Consider the following 19,182-nt stretch of genomic DNA (forward strand, 5'->3'; position numbering starts at 1 on the left):
ACCAAAAAAAAAACAACCCAAAGAAACCCAAAACCAAAAAATCCCCAACATTGTAGACCTATTGGTCTTTTGATAAGAGGGGCAAAATGTTTTGTAGATGATAAATGTTGCCTATTTTTAATTGAATAGTTACCATGTATTTTTTTTTCCTATGGAGATGGCTCTTAGCACTAGTATTTTCCGTCCATAGGCTGTCCATCCAGTAGCACTTTTCTTTCAGTAGTTAGGTTTGTTACTTGTTGGTACAGTTATAAAGAGTTTTTGCACCTGCCTTTTCTAATTTATAAATGCTTAAGATACAAGAACCATTCTGTTATTTACATGAGTTGTTTTAATAGTCTTTGCCTTTGGAAAACTTCATTTCTGAAATTTTTGTGTGGGTATACAAGGCGATGTTGATATATCTTGCTTTCAGTAAAAAATAGGGTTTGTTGTCTCCTTACCTGCATTGTGTCCTGTGACAATTGTGTTTTTATCGTTTCTTCTGTATATGTGTACTTTTCCTCTGCTTTTTAAGTGTTTTTCTCTTTGGGACTGGTTTTGAGGAAACTGATTATCATGTGGCTGCCTGCCATGGAGCATTTTTCCTTGTTTCTCATGTTCTGGGATCATTGAGCTGCTTGGATCTTTAGCTTTCATATCTTGGAAATGCTAGACATTATCTACAATGCCCTTTTTTCTGCCCCTTCCTTTTGCTGTATTAAGGATTATATGGAGGCTACTGGAAGTTGATCAACAGTCCACTCTGATGATTTTTTAAAAGTCTCTTTCACACTAGACCTATTCTGTTGTCTCAAGTCTAATAGTGTTTCCTTATGTTAAGACTAATTTACTATTAATGTAAGTTTTTTTCTATTTCATGTCTACATCTTTTGTGTTTTTATGTCATTCTGTAGGTTTATTTAATGTTAGAATAACAATTTTTAATACTCATATCTGGTAATGCTAACATGGATTGATTTCCTATTGATTTACTTTTCTGCCTAATGTGTTATGTTTTCTTGTTTTCTTGTGTGCTTGGGTGCCAGATGTAAATGCTACTTTGTTGAGTTCTGGGTATTTTTGTATTCCTGTACTCTTAAACATTGTTGAGACAAAGTTAAGTTACTTGAAGACAATTTGATCTTTCTGTCTTTGAAGCCCTGTTGAAGCAAGAGCAGAATATTTGTTCTGGGGGTTGATTGTGCCCTAGTACCGAGTCAAAACCCTTCTGAGTATTCAGTGCCCCTTAGATTATGAACAGGCTCTGGTCCCAGCCTTACGTGAGCACTTGGTACTATTTGCTGAACCTTTCCCTTGAGTAGCTTCCTTATGTGTGGGATCAGCACAAGTCTCTGCCCTGTAACAACATTGTTTCCATTTTTAGTTGTGTTCCTTGCTTCACAAATCTTGTCGCCCTTAGATCAAATTTTTGTAAATTGTTTAACATTGACACTTGAACATATAATTAAAATGAAGAATAGAGCATACAGAAATAAATACATACGAAAAACACGGAAAGAGCTGGGCACTGGTGGATCATGCCTATAATCCTAACTACTAAGGAGGCTGAGATCCCAGGATCACAGTTCAAAGTCGGCCAGGGCAGGAAAGTTCCTAAGACTCTTATCTCCAATTAACTACCACAAAACTGGAAGTGGCGCTGTGGCTCAAGTGGTAGAGTACTATCCTTGAGCTGAAGAGCTCAGGGACAGCACCCAGGCCCAGAGTTTTAGCCCCATGATGGACCAAAAAAAAAAAAAACAAAAAAAAAAACCTCAAACAAAAACATGGAGAGGAATCAAAGTGGTCCTTGGAATCAAAGTGGTCCTTGTTTCTGTAAACCTGGGACTTCCCTCCACTATCTCAGGTCTTCTGTGAGGCTCTGATTGGAACTAAGGCTGGCAAGGTTTTTTTGTTTTGCCCCAGGTGTGGGGGGGGGGGGGGCTGGGGGGCTTGAACTTGGGGCCTGGGTGCTGCTCCCGAGCTCTTTTTGCTTAAGGCTAGCACTACCACTTTTGAGTCACAACTCCAGTTTTCTAGTGGCTAATTGGAGATAAGTCTCATGGCCTTTCCTGCCCAGGCTGGCTTTGAACTACGGTCCTCAGATCTCAGCCTCCCCAGTAGCTAGGATGACAGGTGTGAGCCACCAGTGCCTGGTTTGGCCAGGATTCTTTACCTGGTTACAGTGACTGTAACCTTGCCAGTTGCCATAGTTTTTCATTACTTTTTACTATTAGGGCATGGAAGTACTCAGGCGCCCAGAGATCCTATGCGCCCTCTTTACCCCCTTCTAGCTTACCTCCTCCTTGTACTAGCAACAAGATCTCCCATTTGGCAATGAGGATTCATCATTCCAGCCACTAGAATGGTCAACTTTTGCTGCATTTTGGTTCAGGGGCATAAGAATCCTAACTAGCAGTCTTATATCTATCAATGGACCCATTGTGTCCCTGGATATAGTAGTTCCTGGGAACCAAACCTATATACTCAAAGTTGAAGGGATAAAAAGCATGAACATGTGAAGAAACACTTCCATGACCAACCATCCTGTGGTTCTGAAGCCTATCTATACCTGACTCAGAGCAGATGCTGTCCTTTGAGGATGGTGTGACCCAGTTGTTCCTCTGAATAAACCTTTCAATAAGACGAGCCTCTTCCTGAGGTTAGGACATGGTGCTTTAAGGATATGAGCTCCCCGCAGCATTTCTTTGGTGTGAAATTGATTCCTTGCATAGAAGCCGTGCAGTGTTAGGAATCATGGTGTCGTGTGCAGTGGTACTGGTAGAAGCATGTATAGGAGGGTTCATATCTGGAATATCTATTCCCATTGAAGGTGGGTCTGTCTTATTTCATAATGAAAGAAGACCAGTGTAGGCTGGGTGTAGGCCTGCAATTCCAGCTATTTGAGAGGCAGGTTGAGAAGAGGGCATTATGGTTTGAGGCCAGCCTGGTCAAAAAAGTTACCTAGCCAAGCCTGGTGGATTACACTGTAATCCCAGCTATTTGAGAGACAGAGGTGAGAATCAAGATCTGAGGCTAACATGGGTAACAGGCCCTTATCTGAAAAACAATGTAAAAAAAGGCCAGAGGCATGATTGAAATTATGTAGAAGGCCTGACGGAGTAACAATTGCATGATGCTGAGGCCAAATGCCAGTACTGCCCCTTTCCCCTCATAAAAAAACAACCAAAAGAAAAAACAAAACACTGAGTGAAATGGACCTGCTACTAGGCAGATAGATGATCCTTAGCCTCAGGACTGACCCCAGTTTTGTGCGGATTAGGCACACAGAAGTAGTTGAGTGAGCCATGGAAAAGATGGAGTCCTTGCTGCTGTTCTCCCTGGATAATCACCAAGCATACAGTGAAGTCACTGGGAAATGAGGCTACCTGACACCCTCAGAAGGCTGTTCTGTTGATCGCTAATGCTGCTACTTTAGATGACTTCTATTGGGCATTAGCATAAACCCATCTATCATACTACCCACTTGAAGGCTGCAGCCAAACAAATCCTCACAAAGAATTGTTAGACCTAGTCACATAATAGTGGCTACCTGGAAGACAAAGGTAGGATTGTGGTGTGAGATTGGCCCCACCAAAAATTCAAGTCTGTATGTGAAAAATAAATGAGCAAAAGGACAGAGTGTAGTTTAAGTACTTTGCTGCACAAGCCAAGTTAAATCCCAGTGCCACCAAGGAAAAAAAATCCTAACAAGGGATTGGCATAATGCATGGTTTTCTGATGAGAATAAAACTAAAAACCCCAACATCTGGAAGGTAGATTTAGGATTAGCAAAGCCTCCGTGATTGAGACCCAGATTTTCTTTTGAGAGAATACCAGAACTTTCTACAACAGAGCACCCTTGGCCTGACAGTTGGCAAAGAGGGAACATTTGCCCGGTCTGGGTTAGTTACTACAAAACAGAAGGGTAAAGTTGGAACAGGCATGTGATAACTTATAGTATCTTCTCATGTTGAAGTGCTAAAAGAGTTTTTTTTTGTTTGTTTTTGAGACAGTGTCTTAGGTAGTTAAGGCTAGCCACAGACATGTGATCCTGTCTCATACTTTAAAATAAATACAGACATGTGCCACCATTCCTCAAGTGTTCATTTTGATACCAAACTTACTAATATTCCTCTTGGCTTTTTTGGGCGGTGTTAACTAAGTTTGCATATATATGTGCACATTTAGGTCTTTAATCCATTTGGAATTCTTTGTGTGTTGTGGTAGAAAAGTAAAAATTCAACTTATTTATCCTCTATAATAGGAAAAGCCACTTAATGGTTTTTTGGGTTTTTTTTTGTCGGTTGTAAGGCTTGAACTCTGGGCCTGGGTGCTGTCCCTGAGCTTGTTTGCTCAAGGCTAGTGCTCTACCACTTTGAGCCACAGCACCAAGTGATTTCTGGTTAATTGGAGATGAGTCTCCTGTCCAGGCTGGCTTCCAACTGTAATCCTCAGATCTCAGCCTCCTGAGTAGCTAGGATTACAGATGTGAGCCACCACCAGCACCTGGCTGAAAAGCCACTTATATATGTATTAGCTAGCCTTATGTCATCATACCAAATATCTGAGTTAATGAACTTCAAAAGAAGAAAGGTTGGTTTGAGCTTGTGGGTTTTGGTGGTTGGCCATATTACTTTTGGGGCTATGGCTAGGTGGTATACATCAAGGTAAGAGGGTATGGTAGAAGAGGATGGTCAGGGCCCTTCATGATGGCCAGGAAGCAAAAGAGTAGGCCCAAGGGGCTGGGCTCCCAAAACCTCTGATGGCACACCCCCATGTAAGTTCCTACTATTAGTTCTCATCTCTTAAAATGTCCACCATTTTCCCAATAGTGCTGAGTTGGGAACTAAGCCTTTCACACATAGTTGGGGTTTTTTTTTGGGGGGGGAGGGGGATACATATAAGATCCAGACCATAATAAGACATAAATTTATGCTTGTAAATGTTTCTTTGGCCAATTCTGTTCTATTTATTTATTTACTGTTTTAACCAGAGCATATTTTCTTCTCTGAACAAAAGAATAAAGACTTGGGTTGCGACTTTAGTAAAGTGTGAGGAGAGGTTGGCATTTGTAAGGAGAATGGAAAGACTGCTAGGAGAGGATAGTGCTTTCAGTGAAACAAATTTGAAAATGCTTTGTGGGTAGATGTCTGTTCAACTCTAGTGGCTTTTCACCTCTTAGACAACAGAGCTCCTTCAGCAAGACCCTCTACCTTAGCTACCCTGCCTGCTGAGTAACTGAGACTCTGAGAGTAGACGGCAGGAGGTGAAGTTGCAGAATGCCAACTAATGTTGATGTTTAAGGTCTGGCACCAAAACCCACATCTCAGTCCTTCTGTACTTCCTTCAAAGTACTGATAAGAAAAATTAGATGAAAGAGTCAGTGGAGTTTAGAGCCATTTTTATTCAAATAAAATTTGAGAAAGAAGGATTTACCCATCAGATCTGAATGTGATTCTAGATGGAGCTGTTTGTACTTGAAAAGCTGGAAGTTGCACATTTTCTTCCACGCTGGGTTGGAAAACATCGATCCTTTTTTTGTCTTTAATAGGTGCCTGTAATATTAAGTAAATATTAGTATATTTTTAAATAATTCTTGTTATAGCATAATAAAAGGTCACTTACTGAGCTGAAAATTATTGATTCAGAATGAGGCCTTTAGGGGACCATCTTGCCTATGGCTTTTTTTTTTGGTCACATGTCATAAAAGGAACATGTCAAGAATAGATCGAGGAAGTGAGAGTGAGGAAAGGAAAATTAGATGAGGAGCTCAATCATATTAAAATACTGTGTGTGCATGTATGAAACACATCAACAGGCACTTAATAGTGCACTAAGTGAACGTGAGAAATGTGAAATGGGTCCTGTCTAGACATGGATAAGGTGGAGACCAGTGAATGTGGCCCAAGTACTTTATGTTCCCGTGTACGAAAGGGGGCGGTGAAGCTTGTTGAGATGGTTTGGGAAAGGGACAGGAGGGATGGGGGGGTGATGGAGGGGCACGGTCTGATCGAGGGATATTGTGTACCTATGTGGACATGCCAAAATGAACGCTTTTTGTACATGAAGTGATGCTAATGCACATCTTCAAATACTTCCTACTCTGCTCATGTTTTTAAAAATGACTTAAGAAATGATTTCTGTTATGCTTGGGAACTCATGAAGGATTGGATTGCTGCTACTGATTATAGATGGTTAAACGTGAAATCCAGCCAGAACACGGCACTCGCACTGACTTCCACACCTTTTTATTGACTTCAAATTGAGAAGGTGTCATTGGGCTCATTTCAGCATCAGGTATTTGTTTTCTAGACTCAAAATACCTAGATAAGATCTGAATATATATTTTTTCTAATGTCAATAATATCAGATTTAAGGTTCTCATTGTTTCATGAAGTAATCAGACTCATTACTTACAGTCTTTGGTCTTTGAATCCTTCTTGTCACTTTACCACCAATAAGATTAGTTTTTAAAAAGTGTCGGTGGGAGGATCTGGATAATGCAGAAGCAGAATTTAGGGAGTAGTGAGCTTGGGATGTAAGTCCTGTAAAGTTAAAAATGTTTTAAATTAGACATCAGGTTGTAATGTTTGGAGCTAGACTTAATTTGTAAAAGTTAAGACCTTAAAATGGGCCTCTAATCCAACTTGATCAATTTTGAGTTAAAGTTCAAACCATGGACTGAGGGTTTTGCCTGAGGGTCACATGATCATGTAAAAGTGGAGCTGTCGGTGCTCACGCCTATAATCCTAGCTACTCAGGAGGCTGAGATCTGAGGACGGAAGTTCAAAGCCAGCACGGGCAGGGAAGCCCACGAGACTCTTATCTCCAATTAAACACCAGAAAACCGGAAGTGGCATTGTGCCTCAAAGTGATAGAGTGTTAGCCTTCAGCTCAGGGACAGCATCCAGGCCCAGAATTCAAGCCCCATGACCAATAACAACAACAACAAAAGTGGACTAGATAGGAGACTTGGAACTTTAGAAGACAAAATTAGATTAGAAACTATTCAAATGAATGGGATGTGGTAATTAACTGGGTTGGCAAGTCAGGACAAATAGCTATCTATCACATTTCTCCAGTAATTGGGTATTTGGCAATACCATCTGCTGAGACAGTGCCTCCTCTTCCCCAAAAGGAGTCGGCCTGGAGGAGGAGAGGAAGACGGGTTCCGTGTGGCCTGCTGAACTTGCAAGTTGGAGATCCCAGGATAAGACATCCAGTTGTCATTGGATGTATGGGTCCAGAGCTTGGAGGAAAATTACAAGTTGCAGGTGTAGATTTGGCAAGCAATGATTAAAGCCATGGGAACAGGCAGTTAGTGTCCAGAAACAATGAACCCTGAACAGCGCTGGTGTTCAGAGGCTGGATACAGGAGAAGCTGGAATGAGAAACTTTTTTTTTCTGGTGCTGTTATAAATATGATCTCCAAGAACCACTGGAGTCACAGCCGTAGACACAAAAAGAATAAAGAATTATCTCAGCAAGGCAAACTTTACTTCTGCAGAAGGGTGTGCTGTTGGCCAAAAATCTGGCAAGCAGGTCCTGCCCCTCTGCTTAGATTGGTTAAAGCCAGGTTCACAGTCTCCTGGAGATTGGCTAGTTTGAATAGGGTAAGACGTATTTACATAAGGTAACTAAGATTTATAGTACACAATCTCAAAATATGCCCACACCTTCTGCTATTTCTTGAACCATTTGAGGTGTGTCTTTATTCCATCTTGTAAAGAAACTAGTTTAAGACAAAACCTTACAATTTAAAAGTTTTTCTTTATCCAACTTGTTACCTCTTCTCTAGTTTCCCCCTCCCCATTACCCTCCCCCCCATGAGTTGTGCAATTGGTTTACACTATATAGTTTTGTAAGTATTGCTGTTGCCTTGGTGGTAACAAGTTGGATAGGAAGTATGCACTGCCCTATGTATGAAAACTGTAACCCCTCTGTACATCCCTCTGACAATAAAGAAATGAAAAAAGAAAGTCTTTCTTTATCTCAAAGTAGTTCCTCTTTTCCTTAACTAGAGCCAAGCCACCAGGCCAAAGCAGGAACTTTTAAGCTATATACTTGGATAGAAAAAACACCTCACAGTGCCAATACCAAAACTCAGGGCCTGAGCACTGTCCTTTAGCTTTTTTGCTCAAGCCTGGCACTATCACTTGAGACACAGCTCTAGTTTTGGCTTTTTTGGTGGCTAATTGGGGATAAGAGTCTCACAGACTCTCCTGTCCTGGCTATCTTTGTACAGCAATCCTCACATCTCGGCTTCCTGAGTGGCTAAGATTAGAGGTGTGAGCCACCGGCTCTCTGCCTAGAACAAGACAGCAGCTAAAGGAAGAAGAGGAAAACCTCAAGGAACAGTATTGTGGGAATGAAGGGGGTGGGGGGAAAGAGCTTAGGCAAAGTGTGTAGCCTTGGTTTGAATGCTGCCAAGACAGGAAAAGAAGATATAACAGCCTCCTTTACACTTGGAGACATGGAAGTCTTGGTGTATCTTTGCCAAAGCAGGCACAATGAAGAAGTAAGGATGAAATGCAGATTGTTGGTTGGGTGGCAAATACTCGTTCATACTTGGTCCTTCTCCTAGAACCCCAAACATTTTTTAGACTTGTAGCATCCTACATTTCCTAGTCTCTCTTTTTTTTTTTTTGGCCAGTCCTGGGCCTTGGACTCAGGGCCTGAGCACTGTCCCTGGCTTCTTCCCGCTCAAGGCTAGCACTCTGCCACTTGAGCCACAGCGCCGCTTCTGGCCGTTTTCTGTATATGTGGTGCTGGGGAATCGAACCTAGGGCCTCGTGTATCCGAGGCAGGCACTCTTGCCACTAGGCTATATCCCCAGCCCCCCTAGTCTCTCTTTTTAATTATTTTGTCCTAGACTAGGACTCAAACTCAAGAATCTGCCGCTTTCCCTCACTGGCTGGTGCTCTATCACCTGAGCCGTGGCTCCAGCCTCACTTAAGTCTTTTTTGATTGGTCTTCCCGATGTGTTGGCCAATTAGCTACATGAAGGGAAGTGGGCTCTTCTTGTCTTCCTTGTTGCTGTTGGCCAGAAAGCTTAAGCAGCCACCTTGGACCATGTGGCAAAGCCACATGAAGAGAACAGCAAACTGAGAAACCTGAGTTCCTGATTGTGACAAAGCCACCATAGCAGCTAACTAGATAGCCTAGACAGACTTCATTCAAAAGCCAGCCCAGGCAGAAAATAGGTGGAATTTTTATTTCCAATAAACTACTCAGAAAAAGTCTAAAGTGGAGCTGAGGCTCAAGTGGGTAGAGTGCTAGCCTTGAGCACAAAATGGCTCAGGGACAGTGCCCAGGCCCTGAGTTCAAACCCAGGAACAGAAAAAACGACAACAAAAACCAACCAAAAATGGATATGAGTAATTCCTTTAAGAACTCCGATGGTGAAGAAGAAGGGTATCGGCAGAAGAAATATATGATCATGGATGGAAGGCTTTTATTTTATACATATTTGGCTTTATAATCTTGCACATGCATGAACAATATACAATTGTTGCCTGCAAGATCAGGAGGCACAAATGGGAAATATGAGCATGTGGACAGGAAGTAGATAAAGAATTGTTCAAGACTTCTGAGACGTGGGAATGAATGAGATCCTGCTCAGAGATTGGCCTGGGGAGGAAAAGAAACACTGCACAAATCCAATTTATTTTGCTAACTCTATAAAGGCAAGGATTTCTTTAGCTCATGGTTCTGGGAGGGTTCAAAGTCCAAGATGAAGCACTGGGAGGAGTAAGGGCAAGGGTGAAGGCTCAGTTGGCCCCGCCTCTAATGGATCCTCATTTTGGAAGCAGGAGCACTTATGGGAGTCCAGGGTCAAGCTGCTCTCTTCAGAGTTCCAGGGTCCTGCAGGAACTACCTTAATGCCTTCTGAGAGCAGCTTCATCGTGACCCAAGTACCTCCAGCTATGCTATACCTCTTCAAGTTCCCACCACCTATCAGCATAGCACAGTGGGGAACCAACTGCCGACCCAGGAACACTTGGGGGACACACAACCCACACTAGGGCTCCTTTTCCATTTTCACGGCTGGGAGGAGAGGCAGCAGGGTATAGAGTAGGTGGCCTGGAGCAGAAGTGGAGGCCAGTTCCTCCCTGATGGCTTTTGGTTTCTCGGTGAAGTAGAGATTAAGAACTGGAAGCCTGCAGGGCCAAGACTCAACAGACTTCCTCCACCACCTTCAATCACCTGGTGTAGCTAGAGATGGAAAGGAAGACCTGGAGCTGATCCTGACAATAGGTCAGTTACTGTTAGGATATTTGGGGAGATTTTGGATAGATTTCCAGCAGATCTAGAGGAACTAGTTGAGGGTGATCAGGAGTTGGATATTCCTTGCTGGCTAAACTGCCCAGAGGATTATTCTGTGCTCTCTTCACAGAACTCAAGTTCTCAGTACTCAAGGATCATCAGTACATTTTATAACATCTGAGAAATGTGGTCTTCAGTATTCCAAACCATTAAGATGCTTCACAGTTCTGTGAAGGACTTAATATTCTTTAAGTGGTCTATTACAGACACCAATTGTTATTGATAGAAACCTTTTAGTACAGATGCCACCACTCCAAGGTGAAATAAAGCAGAAAATCTATTAGTCATAATTAAGATTTCTTTCACTCAAATGTCATTCACTCATTCACTGAACAAACATTGTGGAGGACCCAGTATTAGACACTGGATGTGGTTAGCCATTGCCCACCCCCCTTCAATTCTAACTGCACAACTCTTATGGCCAGAGTTGGGTGTGCTTACTGCCGAGGGCGCTGGTCTGCCCGGACAGCTGCTCAGCCTCCTTAAGCTGACTCTGTAGCTCCTCCAAACGCTGGAAAGCGCCCAGCTTCACACTGCGCTCCTGGGCAAGCCGGCTTCTCATCTGAGGGGAAAGGTGCGCAGAATTGATTTGTGGTGCTTACTTTAGTTCCCTTGGTTTCCAGGGGGCTTCAAGGAAGAGTGCAGGCCCCGGGCCACCCACAAAGAGCAACCAGGTCTTCAAAGTCTTGGGTGTGGCAGAGCTCAGGCCTAAGCTTGTCCTGCGAATGTACAGCTTCAGGAAGACCAAAAACATAACCAGAGGAACTAAGTGTATAATGGCTCGAAGCTGATTTATGATCTTATATTTTGTACGTTTACTTACCACATGAGTAGAAGAAAGGTAGGGGACCCAGTTAGGGCATGTATACAAAGGTCCCCCGGGAGCAGCAGGACTATTTCTGGTGTAGACTTGTGTGCTCGCTCTTTTTCCTCCCACCCCCTCTCTCAGCAATACTTGCAGCTCAGCATCTTCTGAGAAAAGAAGGTCCCTCCTGGGGGCGGGGGACAATCTTTGGATTTCCTTGAGCAACTCACCCCTTGTATGGTTGACCCCTAATTCTGTAGTTGGGCAGGAGATGGAAGCAAAGTGTATCTCATCAGTGTAGATCACAGATATTTTCTTTTCCTTTGAAAATGATCATTCCCAATCTTTGAAAATTATTTATAAAAGGAATACATGCTACTGGATGCTGGTGGTTCACAAGCCTGTGATCCTACTTACACAGGAGACTAAGATCTGAGGATCATGGTTTGAAGCCAGCCTGGCCAATAAAGTCTGCAAGACACTTATTTCCAACTAACCAGCAAAAAAGCCATAAGTGAAGCTATAGCTCAAGTGGCAGGGCACCAGCTTTGAGCAAAAAAGCTAAGGAAGAGTTCTAGGCCCAGTACTGGCACATACACACAAAAGTCCCCTATGCTGTTGTGGGTTGAATAGTGTCTCCTCAAAACTTATGCCCATTTGGAAGCTCAGACTGTGACTTTATTTGAAAACAGGGTCTTTGCCCCTATAATTAAGTTAGGATGAGGGCATGCTGGATTCAAGGTGGGTCTTAAATCTCATGACTGTTGTTCCTCTAAGAGGATAGGGTAAAGACACCCTTCTACCCAGGGACACATAGGGAAGAAGGTCATGGGATGACAGAGCAGAAATGGAGTTATGTAAATGCCAAGGACTGCTAACTGTCCCCAGGAGTTCAAAGAGGAGCAAGGAATAGATTTTTTTCCTGAATGCCTTTTAGAGGAACCAATATTGTCAAGATCTCAGACTTCTAGCCTCCACCTTTCTGTCATGTCCAGCCATCCAATGTGTGGTAATATCCCATGACAACCTAGGGAAATGAATAGGCACGCTAATCTCAAAAAATCAGCCACATGTGTTTTAAATCCTACTCCTGCCACATAGACCCAACCTGGAGGCCCCGCCCACATGCCGCTGTGACCACAGGCTGTCCGAACATGTCAAAGGGGGAGGCTGGAGAAGGGAGATGCTCTCAAAAGTAAATTTCAGCCCATTTTTCAGAGCAGCAGTGTTAGGAAAACATGTAAATGTAAATGTAGTCCAAAGTTCTCTGTGTTCCACAGTGCCAGCCAGTTTCTTGAGCCAGGCCAAAGTTAAGTAAGGATGAGGAATACTAGCAGAGGAAAGAAATACGCTTACCCAGGACCTATGTTGTGGGTGCGTCCGCCCTCACATCACAGAGACGGGCACAGTGACTTGATCGAAGTCATGTAACCAGCTATTGGCAGAGCCAGGACCCATGTTTAGGTCTATCTACCTGTTTCGAAGGTTTGTCCACCTTTATAGTCATAACAAAATTAGAAACACCCATGTTTATGGAGAGCTGGGCACCTGGCCCCATAATAAGTGCTTATTTGAGTTACTTAATTTAATCTTGCCCTGAATCCTATGAAATAAGTATATTACTTATGTTGTACTCAGGGCAAAGTGGAAGCACAGAGAGGCCAAAGACTTTGCCCAAAGTCACACAGCTGGAGGGCTTGGGAGATAAATAGGCAGCTTCGCTCCATAGCCCATGTTGTCAGTGAGTTCCTTAGGCACCGGAAGTAGTCTGGAGCACTGGTGCTGTCTGAGGCTAGACAGCCATTATTTATCCCTGAAGGCCAAGGCTAGAGAAAGCTAAAGAGGCCATTGCTGCCTGTGGGGCTCTTGCCGGCTGAAGATTCTCCGGAGTGGAGAAGCCCAAGGACACATGGGCTTTTAGAGCCAGAGCAATGGATAACAGAAGACCAAATGCTCGCTGGGTGGCTCACGCCTGCCATCTTTGCTACTCAGAAAGCTGAGTTCTGAGGACTGAGATTGGAAGCCCGCCTGCTGAAAAGTGAGGCTTTATCTTTAATTAACCAGCAAAAGGCCTGGAGTAGAAACGTGGCTTGAGCAGTAGAAAGGGACTAAGCATCAAGCCTTAAGTACCTGGTACCACCAGCAAAAAAAGAAAGGCCAGTGGTTTTGACATTCATGTAGAATTAATACTTGCTTTGAGTACCTCTCTAATATCTTCCATTAAACAAATAAATATTTACTAGAAAGAATTTAGGAGAGTCTAATCTATGAACCTGTTTGTGTGGTAGCTTTTAGAAAAGCATGGTGATAGGACAAATATGGAATGCCAACTTTTCCCAATGGGTTCAGTCATATTTTAGTATATGAAATGAATATGAAATTCTAATTTTAAAGCTACTGATTTCCTCTATTTCCACCCAAATGTTTTAGTTGGCATTCTCTCAATTCAATTTTTTTTAAACCATGGAATTCTCTTTACTGATTTTCAACTTGAGCACTTGAACACCCTTGACCAATAGTTCCATTTAATTTTCCAATTACTTTTCTATCTCTTACTATTGCTAGTGAACTGAGGGCTTTCTTCCTCCAGTGGATAAGCACAAAACACCTCTGTAAGGTTTGATCGAATTACAACCTGTGCTTTGCTTTGTTGGAGCTTGGATTAATCCATTCCCACATTGCTAATCATTCTCTCCCTCCTCCCCAGTGAGAGGTGGTTAACAGAAATGAACTGTGTGTACAAACCACTTATGCCTTTCATGTTACATTTCTAGAAACACTTGAATACAATTCCCTTACATAGATGACTTGTAATACTCGATCCTAACCTCCTGAGTAGCTGGGATTACAGGTGTGAGTCACCAGGGCCAGGTGGGGCTGGGTTTTCTAGAGAATACCGGATCAGAGGTTGTTGCGTCAGGTAGAAACATGTTCTTCAGTGGTGTCCCCCGGGTGCCATCATGGCTTAACCTGAGCAAACACAGCAGGCTAGTCTAACTATGACCAGTGGCTGGAAGGAGATTGTCCCGGGGATGGGCGCGCACTGGTGTTTACCTGCTGGAGTTCTCGCTCCATTTTCTTCTGCTGCAGCTGGCCCAGTTTCGAGGCCCTTGCAGCCTGGGCAGTGAGGAGCTGCACTTGCTGTTCTTTTCGCCCCACATCTTCCATGAGCTTCTCCATGCTGGATGTCTTTATGATGTCCAGCTGCTGCCGGGTGATGGCATCCTGGGTGACTCTGTGTTCTAATTCCCTCAGCAGCTGAGCCTATGGCAAAGAAAGGCCCAGGGCGACAAAGAAGGAGCTGAGTCTCTCCTCTCTGCAGCAGTCACAGAAGGCAGGCCACATACCCACCATCCCCTTCGCCCCAGCCCGGGACCGGACTCTGCTGTATTTCTGGGTTCTCGGTAACAGGCACAACCAGTCTGTCCTGTGCCAGCCCGCAGCGAGGGCAGCAGGATCTAGTCTAGCTTGGCCTGGCATTACTCTGTGAGGCCTGAGGCAATAGCCAGGGGGAAACAGAAGGAACAAGCAGACAGAAGATGCCAAAGCCAGGCAAGTGATTCGGCCATCGTATACCAGTATCTGGTCAAATAATCTGATGTTCATGTGTACATTAATTAGGTATTTACAAACAACCATACTATCACAATCTGTGCTGTGCTGTGGACCCTTATCGTGAGGTTGTGGCAGCAGAAGAGTCTAACTCTTGGGACACCAAACTGTGCTTCATAAGCAAGGAGTATGGGAAGGGAGCTTCTGGCTTTGCTCTTTTCACTCTCAAGATAGCTTTGGGATGAGAATTTGGTTCTGTCCCAAAGTCTGCCAAATCAGTAGCACTCTTAAGTACTAGAGGGGCTGATTTTTAGTCATAATATTGACGATTATTCATAGTTGTATAGCGACTTTCTAGCTTACTAAGTGCTTTACATGACTAATTCATATATATATATATATATATATATATATATATCTCCACTCATCCATGAATGAGTCCAAAACACACAAATTGCATTTCCTACTTTACACATGCCCAGCTTCCCCAGGCTGCTGTTTAAACCCAGATGTGCTCACTCTAACCATAGGACAAATATAGGATGCCAACGTTTTCTTACTGGTTTAGTCATGTCTTAGTGTATCGTTCATGAACATTCCTGCCCAGAAGGTTAACACAGTTATAGGACACTCCCACTTAGAGCCTCTTTCTTTTTAGTGCAGCAGTTGCTTCCCAAGGTAAGGCTGGAGGTAGAGCCTTAGGGGAGAGGCCGAGATTCTCCAGTCTTGGCTTGGGGTCTAATCTGAGAAGCGGGACCATGCACCTGAGGCATCGTAGGACCAAACTCTCCTAGGACCCTGAGGCAGGCGTTATTTACCACTAATGCTGTGCTAGAAACTGTCCCATCATTTTGATTGTCAAGGTCTTTATTATAAGCAACACTTCTTAATGTTTAATTTCCCTTTAAATAAACTAGGAGGTTGGGGGGGGCCAGAGCAGTTTAACTGTAACAGAACAACTGATGTTTGACTTATCCCTGGTGCCACCGTTGTCTTAAGTGCAGGGCTAACTGCAAGTAGTGAGCTGGATGGCCTCCATGTCTGTGGGATGCTTTGAGTACTCCATGGATAGCTTCAGGAGGCCATGAAGCTATGCCAAATAATAGCTTTGCAGCTATGCATGTTACAGATAGCTTGCTTGCACCAAACCTTCTGTCGTTACAAGACTTGATAAACTCTAGATGCCCCTGCAATCATTTGTTACCCAGGCCAGAGGAAAGCACTTGCCCCGGTGGCCCAGCAGAAGGTCTGTGATGGATGCAAACACCGTCCTTCATTTGCATGAAGGTCTTCTGTGATTGGTCGAAACCCAGGGCTTAATTTGCATGAAATTCTGCTACGAAAGTTGCAAACACCCTTGGCATCACTCCTTTCTGGTTATATGAGAAGGCTGCTAAGCTCACTTTGTAATCAGCTAGGAAACACACACCTGTACTGGCTCCTAGTATCGCATCATTTAGAAACCTGCACCCCCCCCCCCCCAAAAAAAAAGGGTTCTCTTGTGTGATCTTTTCTGGCCTACATTTGATCTTTGTCATTAGTAGAGCTACTGTGTTACTAACACAAAGGGAAGACAACAGAAAGAGAAGCAAAGAGGTAGCAGCAGCTAAGGTGGTGATAATGAAGGCAGTGGCCACGGCAGAAATGGCAGTGGTGGCACAGGAAGCAGCAGCAACTATAGCAGTAGTGCTAAGAAGGCACTGAAGAGTTTCAGAGAGCAAGCAGGGCAGAAGTGATGGGGAACAGAGGCAAGGAGCCAAAGAGCATTGTAAGGTTTCAGAACCCAAGGCCTGTATTTCTAACAATTAGAAAGCACCACCTGCCATTGCCTGCTGCTGTCTGCTGCTGCCACCCTGTTCTTCTAGAAGCTGAGGATTATAATGGCTGCCAAGGGACAGGCCACTGGTAGTTAAAGCCTAGAGTCTTAAGCCTCCAACCCGAGTGCCCAGTGCCATAAATCTCTGGCTTCTGAAGCCTGGAGCAGTAGGCCCTTACCAATCAAGAACATGAGGCTGTAGGTCTTGGGGTCCCCAGTCCAGGCCATAGGCCTTGGGCACTCAAGAGCCCAACACTGCTAACACTGGACTGAAAGTGTTTCTCACCTACCCATGATTCCTCTCTGTGTAGAGAAAAAGCCTCCCCCCACCCCCACCCCCCTGCCCCGAGTCAGCTGACTGATAGCCCTCCTAGGCAGATGTTGGCTGTGTATCAAGTGCTTGGACCACAGAAAGCCAATATTCGAGGCAGAAGCTTAGGGCCTAAGACACCCTCTAGTATGAGGATCCTCAGAAATACACACACACACACACACACACACACACACACACACACACACACACTGTTAATCTTGCATATGAGTAGTATCTTATCCTCATAGCCAAGTACGAGTAAGGAGAAAAGCCTCTTGGTCACTGCACTTGGTTTCTGGGCTGGAGAGGAGGAAGAAGGGAAGCGAAGGACAGAGCCATCTTTTCCAGGCTCTGTGGAGCTCTGATGGCCGCTCCTGGCATCTGTAGTGCCTTCACCGGGCCGCGCTCAGCTACCAGAGGGAGGAGGAGGCACTGAGGCTCAGCTACCTGGGTATCCTGCTGCTTCCTCAGCCTCTCGCTGTCCGCCTGGGCCCGGGCCAGGGCCTGCCGGAGAGCCAGCAGTTGTTGACGAAGTAAAGCCACTTCTTGATCTGCCATTAGTTTGATGCGCAAACACTCTTTTTTACTTTGAATAGATTCCTGTAAAGATTCCAAGCACAGGAAGGTAGGAAACAACTTGCTTTTCTATAGTCTTAGCTTCCCAAGTGATATCCAAACTGCTTCATCCTATGTCCTTCTTTAGAAACTTCCTGTAGCCTATTATAGGATGGAGCTCTTGCTGGGATTTTAATTAAGAATACAGTGACAGATCAGACTTCCAGAAACAGTATGTGGAAATTTCCAATCACGGACAATATATGCTTTGCTTTCCATTTTCTTTTCTTTCTTTTTTTTTTTTTTTGGCCAGTCCTGGGCTTGGACTCAGGGCCTGAACACTGTCCCTGACTTCTTTTTGCTCAAGGCTAGCACTCTGCCACCTGAGCCACAGCGCCCCCTCTGGCCATTTTCTGCATATGTGGTGCTGGGGAATCGAACCCAGGGCCTCATGCATAGGAGGCAAGCACTCTTGCCACTAGGCCATATCCCCAGTCTGCTTTCCATTTTCTTGAAAGCAGATTTCCCACTTCGTTGCTTCATTACTTTGTTACTTCATTTCCCTCAGATTATCATGCCTAAAAGCCCCAAAGAGGCACCGTTCTGACAAAGTAGCCTTAAGCTCTTGATAAATCTCGCTTTCATCTTTTCGCCTCCCTTGGGCTCCGTTCTCCCAGCCTCTCCCATTGCCTAGTGCCATGAGAAATGGCCCACGGTGCGATTCTTCAGCACGCATGGCCCTGCCGCCGGCCCCCCGTGTGGCAGCTGCGGCCAGCCCAGCTCACGAGCGTCCCGGGGGGCAGCTGGACCTGTCTCCCATGCTCACCTTCTCTGCCCTGCTCAGCTGGCCCTGGAAGCGAGCCTGCTGCACGGCCAGCCGCCAGCGCTCCAGGCTCCTCAGCTTGCTCACCAGGCCTGCCAGGCGGTCATTGTCCCGCTCCAAGGCCCACAGCTGCTCCTGCCAAGAAGGTTCACTGTCAAGGAACGCCACCCCAACCCTCTCCCCAGGAAGATGCCCATGGGAAACATGCCTGCCACGACGGTGCAGTGAGCCCCAGTCATGCTCACTTAGAAATAGCTACCCCGCAGAGTGGAGATTCAGTGCACATCCTACGAAACCAGGAAGGTTCAGAGGGTGGATGGGGTTGGAAGGGATGGGGAAGAACGGTGAAAGAGCTGACATTGATCAAGATGCCTTGTGCATAAACTGACATGTTGAAACCCCTTTGTTCAACTACTTAAAGATAATAAATAGGGGCTGGTGGCTCCACCTGTAATCTTAGCTACTCAGGAGGCTGAGTTCTCAGGATCACAATTTAAGCTAGCCCAGGCAGGGAAGTCCATGAGACTCTTATCTCCAACAGCAAAAACGCTAGAAGTGGACTTGTGGCTCAAGTGGTGGAGCACTAGCCTCGAACAAAACAGCTCAGAGACAGCACCCAAATACCTGAATTTAAGCCCCAGGATTAGCACGAAATTAAATTAAAAATATGTAGTTTAAAAAAATAAATGATTCCCCTCATTGCTTTCTCAGGGGAGCCAGGCTGAAGTGCTGATTGATTGGGTAAACAATGGGCCAAATGCTGGGGTGAGCCGCTGGTAGCCCATTGCTAAATGAAATCACTTACTTTGGCTGGGCTTGCTTTTATGCCTTCCTCAGACCTGGCAGAGCCCCATTTTTGCTTGAGCTCCTTCATGTTGGCTATCCCTTCTGTTCTCACTTCTCTGATGAGCTCACACACTTTCTGGATCAAATTAAGCTGATTCTCATCGAGCTTCTCCTGCAAATTGCAGACTCAGGTCAAGCCGGTATGACAGGGTTGGATGGCA

General features: G+C 44.7%; 1 protein-coding gene across 1 annotated transcript in view; it reads right to left on the reverse strand.

Moving 5' to 3' along the window:
* Window positions 1-5,373: 5,373 nt before the first annotated feature.
* Window positions 5,374-19,182, reverse strand: part of LOC125357064 — a 134,301-nt gene continuing 120,492 nt past the window's right edge. Inside the window, exons 41-47 of the mRNA XM_048353718.1 lie at window positions 18,981-19,133; window positions 18,179-18,310; window positions 17,245-17,397; window positions 14,171-14,380; window positions 10,756-10,873; window positions 6,403-6,530; window positions 5,374-5,540 (exon numbers count right to left, since the gene is read on the reverse strand). Coding sequence (XP_048209675.1) covers window positions 5,418-5,540; window positions 6,403-6,530; window positions 10,756-10,873; window positions 14,171-14,380; window positions 17,245-17,397; window positions 18,179-18,310; window positions 18,981-19,133 — 1,017 coding nt within the window. The 3' untranslated portion in view covers window positions 5,374-5,417. The remainder of the gene's footprint in view (window positions 5,541-6,402; window positions 6,531-10,755; window positions 10,874-14,170; window positions 14,381-17,244; window positions 17,398-18,178; window positions 18,311-18,980; window positions 19,134-19,182) is intronic.

Source organism: Perognathus longimembris, chromosome 9, assembly GCF_023159225.1.
Source record: "Perognathus longimembris pacificus isolate PPM17 chromosome 9, ASM2315922v1, whole genome shotgun sequence".
Lineage (NCBI taxonomy): Eukaryota > Metazoa > Chordata > Mammalia > Rodentia > Heteromyidae > Perognathus > Perognathus longimembris.